Source organism: Tinamus guttatus, unplaced genomic scaffold (genome assembly GCF_059628265.1).
Source record: "Tinamus guttatus ecotype Peru unplaced genomic scaffold, ASM5962826v1 Tinamus_guttatus_pri_ptg001391l, whole genome shotgun sequence".
Classification (NCBI taxonomy): Eukaryota; Metazoa; Chordata; class Aves; order Tinamiformes; family Tinamidae; genus Tinamus; species Tinamus guttatus.
The window spans coordinates 30,092-47,242 of record NW_028289925.1 but is presented as its reverse complement, the minus strand read 5'-3'; the positions used below and the strand labels follow the sequence as shown (position 1 = coordinate 47,242).

General features: G+C 66.6%; 1 protein-coding gene across 1 annotated transcript in view; it reads right to left on the bottom strand.

The window, feature by feature from the left end:
- Nucleotides 1–174: 174 nt before the first annotated feature.
- Nucleotides 175–17,151, bottom strand: part of MYBPC2 (myosin binding protein C2) — a gene marked incomplete at its 5' end in the record, with an annotated part of 44,029 nt that continues 27,052 nt past the window's right edge. The window contains 8 exons of the mRNA XM_088539108.1: nucleotides 175–356; nucleotides 2,139–2,331; nucleotides 4,336–4,424; nucleotides 7,900–8,067; nucleotides 12,593–12,727; nucleotides 13,683–13,871; nucleotides 13,945–14,049; nucleotides 16,985–17,144. Coding sequence (XP_088395234.1) covers nucleotides 175–356; nucleotides 2,139–2,331; nucleotides 4,336–4,424; nucleotides 7,900–8,067; nucleotides 12,593–12,727; nucleotides 13,683–13,871; nucleotides 13,945–14,049; nucleotides 16,985–17,144 — 1,221 coding nt within the window. The remainder of the gene's footprint in view (nucleotides 357–2,138; nucleotides 2,332–4,335; nucleotides 4,425–7,899; nucleotides 8,068–12,592; nucleotides 12,728–13,682; nucleotides 13,872–13,944; nucleotides 14,050–16,984; nucleotides 17,145–17,151) is intronic.

The following is a 17,151-nucleotide window of genomic DNA, read 5'->3' as shown; positions in this document are numbered from 1 at the left end:
GGTGGCAGGGACAGGGGGGTTCATTGGTCCGGGGGGGTCACGGGCAGGGGGGACAAGGGGGGGTTCATTGGCCTGGGGGGGTCACGGGCAGTGGCAGGGGTGGCAGGGGGGACAAGGGGGGGTTCATTGGTCCGGGAGGGTCACGGGGAGTGGCAGGGGTGGCAGAGGGGGGGTTCACTGGTCCGGGGGGGTCACGGGCAGGCCCTCCCCCCCCACCATGGTTTTCTTGTCCGCCTTCTGCACGGAGTAGCCGCTGATCTCGCAGTTGCCGTCGTCCTTGGGGGGCTCCCACTCGAGCAGCGCGTTGAAGCCCCAGACCTCCTTGACCTGCACGGCCTGGGGGGGGCCCGGCTTCTCTGGGGGGGGCACCGAAGGGGGGGTGAGCACCCAGGTACCCCCCCAGGCACCCCCGTGTCCCCAGATACCCCCCCACGTACCCCAGGCACCCCCCCAGGTACCCCCGTGTCCCTAAATACCCCCCCACGTACCCCATGTACCCCCCCCAGGCACACCTGTGTCCCCAAATACCCCCCAGGTACCCCGCCAGGTACTTCCATGTCCCCAAATAACCCCCCCACACACGTAGCCCAGGTACCACCCCAGGTACCCTCGTGTCCCCAGATACCCCCCCAGGTACTCCCATGTCCCCAAATACCCCCCCAGGTACCCTCCCAGTACTCCTGTGTCCCTGAATACCCCCCCCCCAAGTACCCCAGGTACCCCCCCAGGTACTCCCACGTCCCCAAATATGCACCCCCACGTACCCCAGGTACCCCCCCAGACACCCCCATGTCCCCAAATACCCCCCCATGTACCCCCCATCCCTAAATACCCCCCAAAGTACCCTCGTGTCCCCAAATACCCCCCCAAGTACCCTCCCAGGTACCCCCATGTCCCCAAATACCCCACCAGGTACCACCTGTCCCCAAATACCACCCCAGGTACCCCCCCAGGTACCCCCAGCACACAAATACCCCCCCAAGTACCCCAGGTACCCCCCCAGGTACCCCCAGCACACAAATACCCCCCCAAGTACCCCAGGTACCCCCTCAGGTACCCCCCATCCCTAAATACCCCCCCCAGTACCACCTGCCCCCAGATACCACCCTAGGTAACCCCAGCACCCAAATACCCCCCAAGTACCCCGGGTACCCCTCCAGGTACCCCCCATCCCCAGCGCTCCCAGCTTTCCCAGCACTCCCAACAGCCCCATTCCCAGCTCTCCCATTCCCAGCACTCTCAGCAGCCCCATTCCCAGCTCTCCAGCCCCATTCCCAGCTCTGCAGCCCCAATCCCAGCCCCATTCCCAGCACTCAGCAGCCCCATTCCCAGCTCTCCCAGCTCTCCCATTCCCAGGTCTTCAGCCGCAATCCCAACTCTCCCATTCCCAGCTCTGCAGCTCCATTCCCAGCTCTGCAGCCCCAATCCAGCTCTCCCAACTCTCCCATTCCCAGCACTGCAGCCCCAATCCCAGCCCCATTCCCAGCACTCTCAGCAGCCCCATTCCCAGCTCTATAGCTCCATTCCCAGCTCTCCAGCCCCATTCCCAGCACTCTCAGCAGCCCCATTCCCAGCTCTCCAGCCCCATTCCCAGCTCTATAGCTCCATTCCCAGCTCTCCAGCCCCATTCCCACCTCTCCAGCCCCATTCCCAGCTCAGCAGCTCCATTCCCAGGTCTCCAGCCCCATTCCCAGCTCTCCCAGCAGCCCCATTCCCAGCTCTATAGCCCCATTCCCAGCTCTCCAGCCCCATTCCCAGCTCAGCAGCCCCACTCCCATCTCTGCAGCCCCATTCCCAGCTCAACAGCCCCATTCCCAACTCAGCAGCTCCATTCCCAGCTCTCCAGCCCCATTCCCAGCTCTCAGCAGCCCCATTCCCATCTCTGCAGCCCCATTCCCAGCTCTCCAGCCCCATTCCCAGCTCTCAGCAGCCCCACTCCCATCTCTGCAGCCCCATTCCCATCTCTCCAGCCCCATTCCCAGCTCTCCCAGCAGCCCCATTCCCAGCTCTCCAGCCCCATTCCCATCTCTGCAGCCCCCATCCCACCTCTCCAGCCCCATTCCCAGCACTCTGCAGCCCCATTCCCAGCTCTGCAGCCCCATTCCCCGTTCCCGGCGTTCCCGGCGCTCCGGGCGCACCCACGACGCGCAGCTGCATGCGGGCCGTGTCCTCCATGTTCTCGATGCGCACGCTCAGCTCGTACTGGCCCGAGTGGGCGCGCGCGGCCGCGCGGATGAAGAAGATGGTGTCGAAGTCGGACGTGCGGATGTTGACGTCCTTGTCCAGCGCTTGGCCCCCCTTGGTCCAGGTGACGCGCGGCCGCGGCTTCCCCTGCGCGCGGCGCCGCTGTCACCGCAGGGCCACCCAAGGGCCACCCAGGGGCCACCCTGGACCCACAAGGGCCACGAGTGGCCCCAAAGGTGCCCTGAGGGCCACAGGATTCCTCCAAGTGTCCCCAAAGGTGCCCTGAGGGCCACAAGGTCCTTCAAGGGGCCACACTGTCCCCACAAGTGGCCCCAAAGGTGCCCTGAGGGCCACAGGAGTCCTCAAAGAAGCCACATTGTCCCCAAAAGTGTCCCCAAAGGTGCCTCAAGGGCCACAGGATTCCTCAAAGGTGCCCCCAGCACCACAAGTGGCACCAAAGGTGCCCTGAGGGCCACAGGATCCCTCAAAGAAGCCACACTGTCCCCACAAGTGTCCCCAAAGGTGTCCCGAGGGCCACAGGATTCCTTCAAGGGGCCACTTTGTCCCCACAAGTGTCCCCAAAGGTGCCCCGAGCACAAGTGTCCCCAAAGGTGCCCTGAGGGCCACAAGATTCCTCAAGGAAGCCACATTGTCCCCAAAAGTGTCCCCAAAGGGGCCCCGAGCACCACAAGTGGCCCCAAAGGTGCCCTGAGGGCCACAGGAGTCCTCAAAAAAGCCACATTGTCCCCACAAATGCCACAAATGTCCCCAAAGGTGCCCCGAGGGCCACAGGATTCCTGCAAGGGGCCACACTGGCCCCACAAGGGCCACAAGTGTCCCCAAAGGTGCCCTGAGGGCCACAAGATCTCTCAGAGAAGCCACATTGTCCCCACAAGTGGCCCCAAAGGTGCCCTGAAGGCCACAGGAGTCCTCAAACGGGCCACTTTATCCCCACAAGTGTCCCCAAAGGGGCCCCAAGCACCACAAGTGTCCCCAAAGGTGCCCTGAGGGCCACAAGATCCCTCACAGAAGCCACATTGTCCCCAAAAGTGTCCCCAAAGGTGTCCCCAAAGGTGCCCCCAGCACCGCACACGCTCCCCCTACAGCGCCCCAAGGACTCTGAGCCGCCCCTACAGCACCCGGGGGCCACCAGCATCCCCCTATAGGTCCCAGGGGCCATACGGTCCCCCTATAGTGCCCTAAGGGCTGTGAGTTTCCCCCTATAGCGTCCGGAGGCCGTGTGCTTCCCGCTATAGTGCCCCGGGCCGTACGGTCCCCCTATAGCGCCCCAAGTGCTCTGAGCTTCCCCTATAGCACCCAGGGCCATGAGCTTCCACCTATAGCACCCAGGGCCACACGCTCCCCCTATAGCGCCCCAAGGGCTCTGAGCTTCCCCTATAGGTCCCTGGGGCCGCGTGCTCCCCCTATAGCACCCCAAGGGCTCTGAGCCTCCCCTATAGGTCCCCAGGGCCACACGCTCCCCCTATAGCACCCTAAGGGCTCTGAGCTTCCCCTATAGCACCCAGGGCCACATGCTCCCCCTATAGCGCCCCAAGGGCTCTGAGCTTCCCCTATAGGTCCCCAGGGCCACACGCTCCCCCTATAGCGCCCCAAGGGCTCTGAGCTTCCCCTATAGGTCCTCAGGGCCGCATGCTCCCCCTATAGCACCCTAAGGGCTCTGAGCTTCCCCTATAGCACCCAGGGCCACACGCTCCCCCTATAGCACCCTAAGGGCTCTGAGCTTCCCCTATAGGTCCCCAGGGCCACACGCTCCCCCTATAGCGCCCCAAGGGCTCTGAGCTTCCCCTATAGGTCCCTGGGGCCGCATGCTCCCCCTATAGCACCCCAAGGGCTCTGAGCCTCCCCTATAGGTCCCCAGGGCCACACGCTCCCCCTATAGCACCCTAAGGGCTCTGAGCTTCCCCTATAGGTCCTCAGGGCCGCATGCTCCCCCTATAGCGCCCCAAGGGCTCTGAGCTTCCCCTATAGGTCCCCAGGGCCACACGCTCCCCCTATAGCACCCTAAGGGCTCTGAGCCTCCCCTATAGGTCCCCAGGGCCACACGCTCCCCCTATAGCACCCCAAGGGCTCTGAGCCTCCCCTATAGGTCCCCGTCCGCGCGCTGCCCCTATGGGGCTCCCTGGGGCTCACCTGGAAGGGGATGACCAGGTTGACCTGCTCTCCCACCTTGCGCACGTACGTCTGCCGCAGGTGCCGGGGCAGGCGGATCTTGGGGCGCTCTGCGGGGGCGGCGCGTCGAGGGGGCGTCCCCAACGCGTCCCCAACGTGTCCCCAACGTGTCCCCCGCGTCCCCCGCGTCCCCAACGTGTCCCCCGCATCCCCCAGGCCCCCAACGCATCCCCCGTGTCCCCAACATGACCCCAACATGTCCCCGTGTCCTCCGCGTCCCCAACGTGTCCCCAACATGTCCCCAACGTGTCCCCCGTGTCCCCAACGTGTCCCCAATGTGTCCCCAACGCATCCCCGTGTCCCCAACGTGTCCCCCGCGTCCCCAACGTGTCCCCCGTGTCCCCCAGGCCCCCAACGCGTCCCCCGTGTCCCCAACATGACCCCAACATGTCCCTAACGTGTCCCCCGCGTCCCCAACGTGTCCCCCGTGTCCCCAACGTGTCCCCAATGTGTCCCCAACGCATCCCCGTGTCCCCAACGTGTCCCCCGCGTCCCCAACGTGTCCCCCGTGTCCCCCAGGCCAACGCATCCCCCGTGTCCCCAACATGACCCCAACATGTCCCCAACGTGTCCCCCGCGTCCCCAACGTGTCCCCCGTGTCCCCCAGGCCCCCAACGCATCCCCCGTGTCCCCAACATGACCCCAACATGTCCCCAACGTGTCCCCCGCGTCCCCAACGTGTCCCCCGTGTCCCCCAGGCCCCCAACGCATCCCCCGTGTCCCCAACATGACCCCAACATGTCCCCAACGTGTCCCCCGCATCCCCAACGTGTCCCCTATGTTCCCCAGGCCCCCAACGCATCCCCCGTGTCCCCAACATGTCCCCAATGTGTCCCCCGTGTCCCCAACACATCCCCTGTGTCCCCAACGCATCCCCAAGGTGTCCCCAACGTGTGTCCCCAACGCGTCCCCAACATGTCCCCATGTCCCCAATGTGTCCCCAACGTGTCCCCAATGTGTCCCCAATGTGTGCCCAACGCATCCCCCGTGTCCCCATCGTGTCCCCGCGCACCCACGATCTCACGGATGGTGACAGGCTGCATCCCTCATGTCCCCAACGCATCCCCATTGTGTCCCCATCGTGTCCCCATCGTGTCCCCATGTCCCCATTGTGTCCCCCCCACACACCCACGATCTCGCAGATGGTGACGGGCTGCATCCCCCACGTCCCCATTGTGTCCCCATCGTGTCCCCATCGTGTCCCCCCGCGCACCCACGATCTTGCGGATGGTGACGGGCTGCATCCCTCATGTCCCCAATGCGTCCCCAGCGCGTCCCCAACGTGTCCCCATCGTGTCCCCATCGCATGCCCACACACCCACGATCTCACGGATGGTGACGGGCTGCATCCTTCATGTCCCCATCATGTCCCCATCATGTCCCCAACATGTCCCCAACGTGTCCCCATCGTGTCCCCATGTCCCCAACATGTCCCCAACGTGTCCCCATCGTCCCCCCACACACCCACGATCTCGTGGATGGTGACGGGCTGCATCCCTCATGTCCCCAACGCGTCCCCAACACGTCCCCATCGCGTCCCCATCGCGTCCCCATGTCCCCATCGTGTCCCCCCACACACCCACTATCTCACGGATGGTGACGGGCTGCATCCCCCACGTCCCCATCGTGTCCCCATCGTGTCCCCATCGTGTCCCCAACGTCCCCACACACCCACGATCTCGCGGATGGTGACGGGCTGCATCCCTCATGTCCCCAACACGTCCCCACCGCGTCCCCAATGTGTCCCCATCGTGTCCCCAACGTCCCCACGCACCCACGATCTCGCGGATGGTGACGGGCTGCATCCCCCACGTCCCCATCATGTCCCCAACGTGTCCCCATCGTGTCCCCATCATGTCCCCACCGTGTCCCCATCGTGTCCCCATGTCCCCATCGTGTCCCCCCGCGCACCCACGATCTCGTGGATGGTGACGGGCTGCACCCCTCATGTCCCCACCGTGTCCCCAGCGTGTCCCCATCATGTCCCCATCGTGTCCCCATCGTGTCCCCATCGTCCCCACACACACCCACGATCTTGCGGATGGTGACGGGCTGCATCCCTCACGTCCCCATCATGTCCCCAACGTGTCCCCAACGTGTCCCCATCATGTCCCCACCGCGTGTCCCCATCGTGTCCCCAACGTGTCCCCAACGTCCCCCCGCGCACCCATGATCTCGTGGATGGTGACGGGCTGCATCCCTCACGTCCCCATCGTGTCCCCATCGTGTCCCCATCGTGTCCCCATCGTGTCCCCACACACCCACGATCTCGCGGATGGTGATGGGCTGCACCCCCCATGTCCCCAACTTGTCCCCATTGTGTCCCCATTGTGTCCCCATCGTGTCCCCATCATGTCCCCACCGTGTCCCCATCGTGTCCCCATGTCCCCATCATCTCCCCCCGCGCACCCACGATCTCGCGGATGGTGACGGGCTGCACCCCTCATGTCCCCACCGTGTCCCCAGCGTGTCCCCATCATGTCCCCATCGTGTCCCCATCGTGTCCCCATGTCCCCATCGTCCCCACACACACCCACGATCTCGCGGATGGTGACAGGCTGCATCCCCCACGTCCCCATCGTGTTCCCATCGTGTCCCCATCGTGTCCCCAACGTCCCCACGCACCCACGATCTCGCAGATGGTGACGGGCTGCATCCCCCACGTCCCCATTGTGTCCCCATCGTGTCCCCATCGTGTCCCCCCGCGCACCCACGATCTTGCGGATGGTGACGGGCTGCATCCCTCATGTCCCCACCGTGTCCCCATCGTGTCCCCACCATGTCCCCATCGTGTCCCCAACGTCCCCCCACGCACCCATGATCTCGTGGATGGTGACGGGCTCCATCCCTCACATCCCCACCGCGTGTCCCCATCGTGTCCCCATCATGTCCCCATCGTGTCCCCATCGTGTCCCCATGTCCCCAACGTCCCCACGCACCCACGATCTCACGGATGGTGACGGGCTGCATCCCCCACGTCCCCATCGTGTCCCCATCGTGTCCCCATCGTGTCCCCAACGTCCCCACACACCCACGATCTCGCGGATGGTGACGGGCTGCACCCCTCACGTCCCCAACATGTCCCCAATGGGTGTCCCCAACGTGTCCCCAACACGTCCCCCATGTCCCCAGTGTGTCCCCTGTGTCCCCCCGCGCACCCACAATCTCGCGGATGGTGACGGGCTGCATCCCCCACGTCCCCATCGTGTCCCCAACGTGTCCCCATCGTGTCCCCAACGTCCCCACACACCCACGATCTCACGGATGGTGATGGGCTGCATCCCTCATGTCCCCATCGCGTCCCCAACGCGTCCCCATTGTGTCCCCTGTGTCCCCCCACGTACACACGATCTCGCGGATGGTGACGGGCTGCATCCCCCACGTCCCCATCATGTCCCCATCGTGTCCCCATCGTGTCCCCAACGTCCCCACGCACCCACGATCTCGCGGATGGTGACGGACTGCATCCCCCACGTCCCCATCATGTCCCCATCATGTCCCCATGTCCCCAACGTCCCCACGCACCCACGATCTCGCGGATGGTGACGGGCTGCAGCAGCGTGGCCGGGGGGCTCTTCCCCGCGATGTTGACGCCCACCACGCGGAACAGCAGCTTCTCCCCCGTGGGCAGCCCCTTGGCCGTGAGGCCGCAGCGCTCCACCAGCTCCGTGTTGGCCGCAACCCACTCGTTGGCTGGGATGGACACGGAGCGACGGGATTGGGCGGGATTGGATGGGGAGGGTGGGATATGGAGGAGAGGGTTGCGGGAGTTGGGATTAGGGGGCTGGGATTGGGGTGGGGGGATTGGATTGGGAGGGTGGGATATGGGGGAGAGGATTGGGAGGGTGGGATTAGGGGGATGGGATTGGATGGGCAGCACGGGATATGGGGAGAGGATTGAGGGGGTGGGATTAGGGGGATGGGATTGGGGGGGTGGGATTGGATGGGGAGCGCAGGATACGGGGTGAGGATTGGGGGGGCGGGATTGGGGGGGCGGGATACGGGGAATGGGATTGGATGGGGAGCGCGGGATAGGGGCAGAGAAGACTGGGAGGGTGGGATTAGGGGGATGGGATTGGGGGGGTGGGGTTGGATTGGGAGGGTGGGATGGGGCGGTAGAGGATTGGGAGGGTGGGATTAGGGGGATGGGGTTGGGGGGTTGGGATTGGATGGGGAGGGTGGGATATGGGGGTAAAGGATTGGGGGGGATTAGGGGGATGGGATTGGCGGGGTGGGATTAGGGGGATGGGATTGGATGGGGAGCACGGGATACAGGGATAGAAGACTGGGAGGGTGGGATTAGGGGGCTGGGACTGTGGGATTGGTTTGAGGGGGTGGGATTGGATTGGGAGGGTGGGATACGGGGGTAGAGGATTGGGGGATGGGATTAGGGGGCTGGGGCTGGGATCGTGGGATTGGATTGAGGGAACAGCAGCTTCTCCCCCGTGGGCAGCCCCTTGGCCGTGAGGCCGCAGCGCTCCACCAGCTCCGTGTTGGCAGCAACCCACTCGTTGGCTGGGATGGACACGGAGCGACGGGATGGGGCGGGATTGGATGGGGAGGGTGGGATATGGAGGAGAGGGTTGCGGGAGTTGGGATTAGGGGGCTGGGATTGGGGTGGGGGGATTGGATTGGGAGGGTGGGATATGGGGGAGAGGATTGGGAGGGTGGGATTAGGGGGATGGGATTGGATGGGCAGCACGGGATATGGGGAGAGGATTGAGGGGGTGGGATTAGGGGGATGGGATTGGGGGGGTGGGATTGGATGGGGAGCGCAGGATACGGGGTGAGGATTGGGGGGGCGGGATTGGGGGGGCGGGATACGGGGAATGGGATTGGATGGGGAGCGCGGGATAGGGGCAGAGAAGACTGGGAGGGTGGGATTAGGGGGATGGGATTGGGGGGGTGGGGTTGGATTGGGAGGGTGGGATGGGGCGGTAGAGGATTGGGAGGGTGGGATTAGGGGGATGGGGTTGGGGGGTTGGGATTGGATGGGGAGGGTGGGATATGGGGGTAAAGGATTGGGGGGGATTAGGGGGATGGGATTGGCGGGGTGGGATTAGGGGGATGGGATTGGATGGGGAGCACGGGATACAGGGATAGAAGACTGGGAGGGTGGGATTAGGGGGCTGGGACTGTGGGATTGGTTTGAGGGGGTGGGATTGGATTGGGAGGGTGGGATACGGGGGTAGAGGATTGGGGGATGGGATTAGGGGGCTGGGGCTGGGATCGTGGGATTGGATTGAGGGAACAGCAGCTTCTCCCCCGTGGGCAGCCCCTTGGCCGTGAGGCCGCAGCGCTCCACCAGCTCCGTGTTGGCAGCAACCCACTCGTTGGCTGGGATGGACACGGAGCGACGGGATGGGGCGGGATTGGATGGGGAGGGTGGGATATGGAGGAGAGGGTTGCGGGAGTTGGGATTAGGGGGCTGGGATTGGGGTGGGGGGATTGGATTGGGAGGGTGGGATTAGGGGGATGGGATTGGATGGGCAGCACGGGATATGGGGAGAGGATTGAGGGGGTGGGATTAGGGGGATGGGATTGGGGGGGTGGGATTGGATGGGGAGCGCAGGATACGGGGTGAGGATTGGGGGGGCGGGATTGGGGGGGTGGGATACGGGGAATGGGATTGGATGGGGAGCGCGGGATAGGGGCAGAGAAGACTGGGAGGGTGGGATTAGGGGGATGGGATTGGGGGGGCGGGATTGGATTGGGAGGGTGGGATATGGGGATAGAGGATTGGGGGGTGGGATTGGATTGGGAGGGTGGGATGGGGCGGTAGAGGATTGGGAGGGTGGGATTAGGGGGATGGGGTTGGGGGGTTGGGATTGGATGGGGAGTGTGGGATATGGGGGTAAAGGATTGGGGGGGATTAGGGGGATGGGATTGGCGGGGTGGGATTAGGGGGATGGGATTGGATGGGGAGCACGGGATACAGGGATAGAAGACTGGGAGGGTGGGATTAGGGGGCTGGGATCGTGGGATTGGATTGAGGGGGTGGGATTGGATTGGGAGGGTGGGATACGGGGGTAGAGGATTGGGGGGGTGGGATTAGGGGGCTGGGATCGTGGGATTGGATTGAGGGAACAGCAGCTTCTCCCCCGTGGGCAGTCCCTTGGCCGTGAGGCCGCAGCGCTCCACCAGCTCCGTGTTGGCCGCAACCCACTCGTTGGCTGGGATGGACACGGAGCGACGGGATTGGGGGGGTGGGATACGGGGAATGGGATTGGATGGGGAGCGCAGGATACGGGGGAGAGGGTTGGGGGAGTGGGATACGGGGAATGGGATTGGATGGGGAGGGTGGGATACGGGGGCGAGGACTGGGAGGGTGGGATTAGGGGGATGGGATTGGGGGGGTGGGATACGGGGGATCGGACTGGATGGAAAGCACGGGATATGGGGGAGAGGATTGGGAGGATGGGATTAGGGGGATGGGGTTGGGGGGGTGGGATTGGATTGGGAGGGTGGGATTGGATGGGGAGCGCAGGATACGAGGGAGAGGATTGGGAGGGTGGGATTAGGGGGATGGGATTGGGAGGGCAGGATTAGGGGGATGGGATTGGGGGTGGGATTGGATGGGGAGTGTGGGATATCTGGGAGAGGGTTGGGGGGGTTGGGATTAGGGGGATGGGATTGGATTGGGAGCACAGGATATGGGGATAGAGGATTGGGGGGTGGGATTGGATTGGGAGGGTGGGATATGGAGTTAGAGGATTGAGGGGGTTGGGATTAGGGGGATGGGGCTGGGATTGTGGGATTGGATTGGGAGTGTGGGATATGGGAGTAAAGGATTGGGGGGGATTAGGGGGATGGGATTGGGGGGTGGGATTGGATGGGGAGGGTGGGATACGGGGGTACAGGATTGGAGGGGTTGGGATTAGGGGGATAAGGTTGGGAGCGTGGGATTGGATTGGGAGTGTGGGATTGGATTGGGAGCGCGGGATATGGGGGTAGAGGATTGAGGGGATGGGATTGGATTGGGAGGGTGGGATTGGGGAGATAGGGTTGGTGTGGGATTATGCTGGGGGTGCGCTACTGGGGGGACAGGGTTTGGGATAAGGGAATGGGAATGGGGAGGATGGGATCAGGGATAGGAGCCGGGGGATCGGATTGGAGCGCGGGACGGGGGCCACAGGATTAGGGGATCAGGGAGACGGGATTAGGGAGCCCGGAGCTGGGAACACGGGAATGGGGCTGGGGGGGCGGGGGGGTGACAGCGTCAGAGCCACACGGGATCCGGGGACACCATCAGGAACAGGGATTGGGGGGGGACGGGGGGGCATGGATGGACTTGGGGCGCTGGGGGGGGGCTCCAGGGCGCCGGGGGGGTCGGTGGCGCTGGGGGGGGTTGGGGGGTCGGTGATGGGGGGGGTCCAGAGGCGCTGGGGGGGATCCGGGCACTTCCGGGGCACTGGGGGGGTCGGTGGTGCCAGGGGGGGGTCCAGGGCGCTGGGGGGGGATCCGGGGTGCTGGGGGGGGTCCAGGGGCGCTGGGGGGGAGTCAGTGGTGCCAAAGGGGGGGTCCAGGGGTGCTGGGGGGGGTTGGTGGCTCCAGGGGGGGTCCCGGGGCGCTGGGGGGGGTCGGTGGCACCGGGGGTGGGGGCAGGGTGCTGGGGGGGGTCGGTGGCACCGAGGGGCGTTGCTGGCACCAGGGGGGGGTCCAGGGTGCTGGGGGGGGTCGGTGGGGCCGGGGGGGTCCAGGGGCACCAGGGGGGGGTCCGGGATGCTGGGGGGGTCCAGGGGGCGCTGAGGGGGGGTCCCAGATGCCAGGGGGTTCCAGGGCGCTGGGGGGGGGGTCGGTAGCACCAGGGGGGGGTCGGTGGGCACCAGGGGGGGTCCAGGGGCACTGGGGGGGGTCAGTGGAGCCCGGGGGGTTCCAGGGGCACTGGGGGGGGGTCGGTGAGGCTGGGGGGGTCCAGGGGCACCGAGGGGGGGGGGGGTCAGTGGTGCCTGGGGGGGGGGTCAGTGGAGCCCGGGGGGGGTCCAGGGGTGCCGGGGGGGGGAGTCAGTGGCACCGGGGGGAGTCCAGGGGCACCAGGGAGGGGTCAGTGGCGCCAGGGGGGTTGGTGGCACCAGCGGGGCGTCCAGGCGGCCATCGGTGGCGCTGGGGGGGGGGTCCAGGGGCACTGAGGGGGGTCGGTGGCGCTGGGGGGGGTCCAGGGGCGCCGGGGAGGGGTCGGGGTCCCCGGGGGGTCCCCCTGTCCCCCCCCGTCACTCACAGCCCTCGCGGCACCACTCGACCAAGTAGCCGTCGATGCCGCCGGCGCCCAGGCGCTCGGGCGGGCGCCACTTGAGGGTGGCCGTGGTGTCGGTGACGTCCTCCAGCGTCAGGTGGGTGGGCTCGCTCGTGGGCGCTGGGGGGGGGGCACCGTCACGGGGGGGCCCCAGGACCCCCCAAGTACCCAGGGGGGCCCCCCAGCACCCGGGGGGGCTCCGAGACCCCAGGGGTGGCCCCCGTCCGCCAAGGAAGCCCCCAGACCCCCAGGGGAGCCCCCAAACCTGCCCCTAGACCCCAACCCACCTCCTGGACACTCCAAAACCTTCGTCCCTCCCTTCAGGACCCCCTGGAGACCCCCAAACCCTCCCCCTAGACCCCAACCCACCTCCTGGACCCCCCCAAACCCCCATCCCTCCCTTGGGGACTCCCAGGAGAACCCCCAAACCCTCATTCCTGCCCTCAGGACCCCCAGGAGAACCCCCAAACCCCCATCCCTCCCTTGGGGACCCCCAGGAGAGCCCCCCAAACCCTCCCCCTAGACCCCAACCCACCTCCTGGACCCCCCAAACCCCCATCCCTCTCTTAGGGACCCCCAGGAGAGCCCCCAAGCCCTCATGTGTCCCTTCAGGACCCCCAGAAGACCCCCCCTAAACCCCCATCCCTCCCTCAGGGACCCCCAGGAGACCCCCCCAAATCCCCATCCTTCCCTTGGGGACCCCCAGGAGAGCCCCCAAACTCTCATCCCTCCCTTCAGGACCCCCAACCTTCCCCCTAGCCCCTCATCCCACCCCTCTGTACCCCACAAAACCCTCATCCCTCCCTTCAGGACCCCCAGGAGAGCCCCCCAAACCTCTCCCTGGACCCCAACCCACCCCCAAACCCCCATCCATCCCTTTGGGACGCCCAGGAGACCCCCCCAACCCCCCATCCTTCCCTTAGGGACCCCCAGGAGAGCCCCCAAACCCCCATCCCTCCCTTGGGGACCCCCAGGAGAACCCCCAAACCCCCATCCCTCCCTTCAGGACCCCCAGGAGACCCCCCCAAAACCCCCGTCCCTCCCTCGGGGACCCCCGCGGAGCCCCCCGGCGCACCGATGGGCATGAAGGGCTGCGTGTTGTGGCTGGGCTGCGAGATGCCGATGGCGTTGACGGCGAAGACGCGCATCTCGTAGAAGACGCCCTCGATCATGCGCGTCGACTCGAACGTCGTGTCCGCGTACACCTCGAAGTTGAGCTTCATCCAGCGCATGGAGCCCTTCTTCTTGCGCTCGATCAGGTAGCCTGCGGGGACACCAAGGGACACGTGTGTCCCCGTGCGTGGGGACACGGGGACACGGGGACACGTGCCACTCACCTGTCACCGGTTGCCCCCCGTCGAACTTGGGGGGCTCCCACACCAGCACGGCCCAGTCCTCGCCCACCGAGGTGACGCGCACGGCCTCGGGGGGGTCGGGGACGTCTGCGGGGACACGTGGGGACACCCCGGTCACAGGATTGTCCCCAACCGGCCCCCATGGCGCTCTGTCCCCAGCCACCGCTGTCCCTCTCCCCGGCCGCTCGGTGTCCCCGCCATGTCCCTGTCCCCAGCCCTCCTGGTGTCCCCCTGCCCCAGCCACCCCATGTCCCTGTCCCCTTGTCCCCAGCCACCCCATGTCCTTGTCCCCAGCCCTCCTGGTGTTCCCCTGCCCCAGCCACCCCATGTCCTTGTCCCCTTGTCCCCAGCCAGCCCCTGTCCCATGTTCCCATCCCCAGCCACCCCATGTCCTTGTTCCCAGACCCCCTATTGTCCCCCTGCCCCAGCCACCCCATGTCCCTGTCCCCAGCCATTCCATGTCCCCATCCCCACCCACCTGTGTCCCCATCCTCAGCCACCTCATGTCCCCGTCCCCTTGTCCCCAGACAGCCCCTGTTCCCCACGTCCCTCTCCCAGCCACCTCATGTCCCTGTCCCCTTGTCCCCAGCCAGTCCCTGTCCCCTCTGTCCCTGTCCCCAGCTACCCCATGTCCCTGTCCCCCATGTCCCTTTCCCAGTCACCCCATGTCCCCATCCCCAGCCACCCCATGTCCCTGTCCCCTTGTCCCCACCTGGTCCCTGTCCCCCATGCCCGTTTCCCAGTCACCCCATGTCCCTGTCCCCAGCCACCCCATGTCCCCATCCTCAGCCACCTTGTGTTCCTACCCCCTTGTCCCCAGCCGGTCCTTGTACCCCAGGTCCCCTTCCCAGCCACCCCATGTCCCTGTCCCCCATGTCCCTTTCCCAGACACCCCATGTCCCCATCCCCAGCCACCCTGTCTCCCTGTCCCCAGCCACCTCATGTCCCTGTCCCCTTGTCCCCAGCCAGTCCCTGTCCCCTCTGTCCCTGTCCCCAGTCACCCCATGTCCCCATCCCCAGCCACCCCATGTCCCTGTCCCCAGCCACCTCATGTCCCTGTCCCCTTGTCCCCAGCCAGTCCCTGTCCCTCATGTCCCTTTCCCAGCCACCCTGTCTCCCTGTCCCCAGCCACCTCATGTCCCTGTCCCCCATGTCCCTTTCCCAGCCACCCCATGTCCCCATCCTCAGCCACCCTCATGTCCCCGTCCCCTTGTCCCCAGCCGGTCCCTGTCCCCCGTGTCCCTCTCCCAGCCACCCCATGTCCCTGTCCCCAGCTACCCCATGTCCCCATCCTCAGTCACCCCATGTCCCCATCCTCAGCCACCCTGTGTCCCTGTCCTCAGCCACCCTCATGTCCCTGTCCCGTTGTCCCCAGCCAGTCCCTGTCCCCCATGTCCCTCTCCCAGCCACCCCATGTCCCTGTCCCCAGCCACCTCATGTCCCTGTCCCCCATGTCCCTCTCCCAGCCACCCCATGTCCCTGTCCCCAGCCACCCCATGTCCCTGTCCCCCATGTCCCTCTCCCAGCCACCCCATGTCCCATCCCCAGCCACCCCTTGCCCCATTCCCACGTCCCTCCTCCCCAGCCCCACATCTCCCTGTCCCTCCAACCCCCGCGTCCCCCTCCGTCCCCGTCCCCTCCGTCCGTGTCCCCTCCATCCCTGTCCCCATCCCTGTCTGTGTCCCCTCTGTCCCCGTCCCCGTCCCCATCCGTGTCCCCTCCGTCCCCGTGCGTGTGCCCTCCGTCCCCGTGCGTGTCCCCTCCGTCCCCGTCCCCCTCCGTCCCCGTCCCCCTCCGTCCCCGTCCCCATCCGTGTCCCCTCCGTCCCTGTGCGCGTCCCCGTGCGTGTCCCCTCCGTCCCCGTGTGTGTCCCCTCCGTCCCTGTCCCCGTCCCCATCCGTGTCCCCTCCGTCCCCGTGAGTGTCCCCTCTGTCCCCGTCCCCCTCCGTCCCCGTCCCCGTTCGTGTCCCCTCCGTCCGTGTCCCCTCCGTCCGTGTCCCCTCCATCCCCGTCCGTGTCCCCTCCGTCCCTGTCCCCGTCCCCGTGCGTGTCCCCTCCGTCCCCGTGCGTGTGCCCTCCGTCCCTGTCCGTGTCCCCTCTGTCCCTGTCCCCGTCCCCGTGCATGTCCCCTCCGTCCCCGTCCCCCTCCGTCCCCGTCCCCCTCCGTCCCCATCCCCGTCCGTGTCCCCTCCGTCCCCGTCCCCATCCCCATCCGTGTCCCCTCTGTCCCTGTGCGTGTCCCCGTGCGTGTCCCCTCCGTCCCCGTCCGTGTCCCCTCTGTCCCTGTCCCCGTCCCCATCCGTGTCCCCTCCGTCCCCGTGCGTGTGCCCTCCGTCCCCGTCCGTGTCCCCTCTGTCCCTGTCCCCGTCCCCGTGCGTGTCCCCTCCGTCCCCGTCCCCCTCCGTCCCCGTCCCCCTCCGTCCCCGTCCGTGTCCGTGTCCCCTCTGTCCCCGTCCCCGTCCCCATCCGTGTCCCCTCCATCCCTGTGTGTGTCCCCGTGCGTGTCCCCTCCGTCCCCGTCCGTGTCCCCTCCGTCCCTGTCCCCGTCCCCGTCCGTGTCCCCTCCGTCCCTGCGCGTGTCCCCGTGCGTGTCCCCTCCGTCCCCGTGCGTGTCCCCTCCGTCCCTGTCCGTGTCCCCTCCGTCCCTGTCCCCGTCCCCATCCGTGTCCCCTCCGTCCCCGTGCGTGTCCCCTCCGTCCCCGTCCCCCTCCGTCCCCGTCCCCTCCGTCCGTGTCCCCTCCATCCCTGTCCCCATCCCCGTCCGTGTCCCCTCTGTCCCTGTCCCCGTCCCCATCCGTGTCCCCTCCGTCCCTGTGCGTGTCCCCGTGCGTGTCCCCTCCGTCCCCGTCCGTGTCCCCTCCGTCCCCGTCCCCATCCGTGTCCCCTCCGTCCCTGTGCGTGTCCCCGTGCGTGTCCCCTCCGTCCCCGTCCCCGTCCCCATCCGTGTCCCCTCCGTCCCTGTCCCCGTCCCCGTCCCCGTCCCCATCCGTGTCCCCTCCGTCCCCGTGTCCCCCGTCCTTACCGACCACCTTGACGAAGAGCACGGCCGAGTCCTCGCCCACGGGGTTGGTGACGGTGATGCTGTACCGCGCCTCGTCCCCGCGCTCCGCGCTCTCGATCACGAAGCTGCTCACATCCTGCTGCTGCTCCAGGTGCGCCCGGCCCTCGGTGTCCGTGAACGGCTGCCGG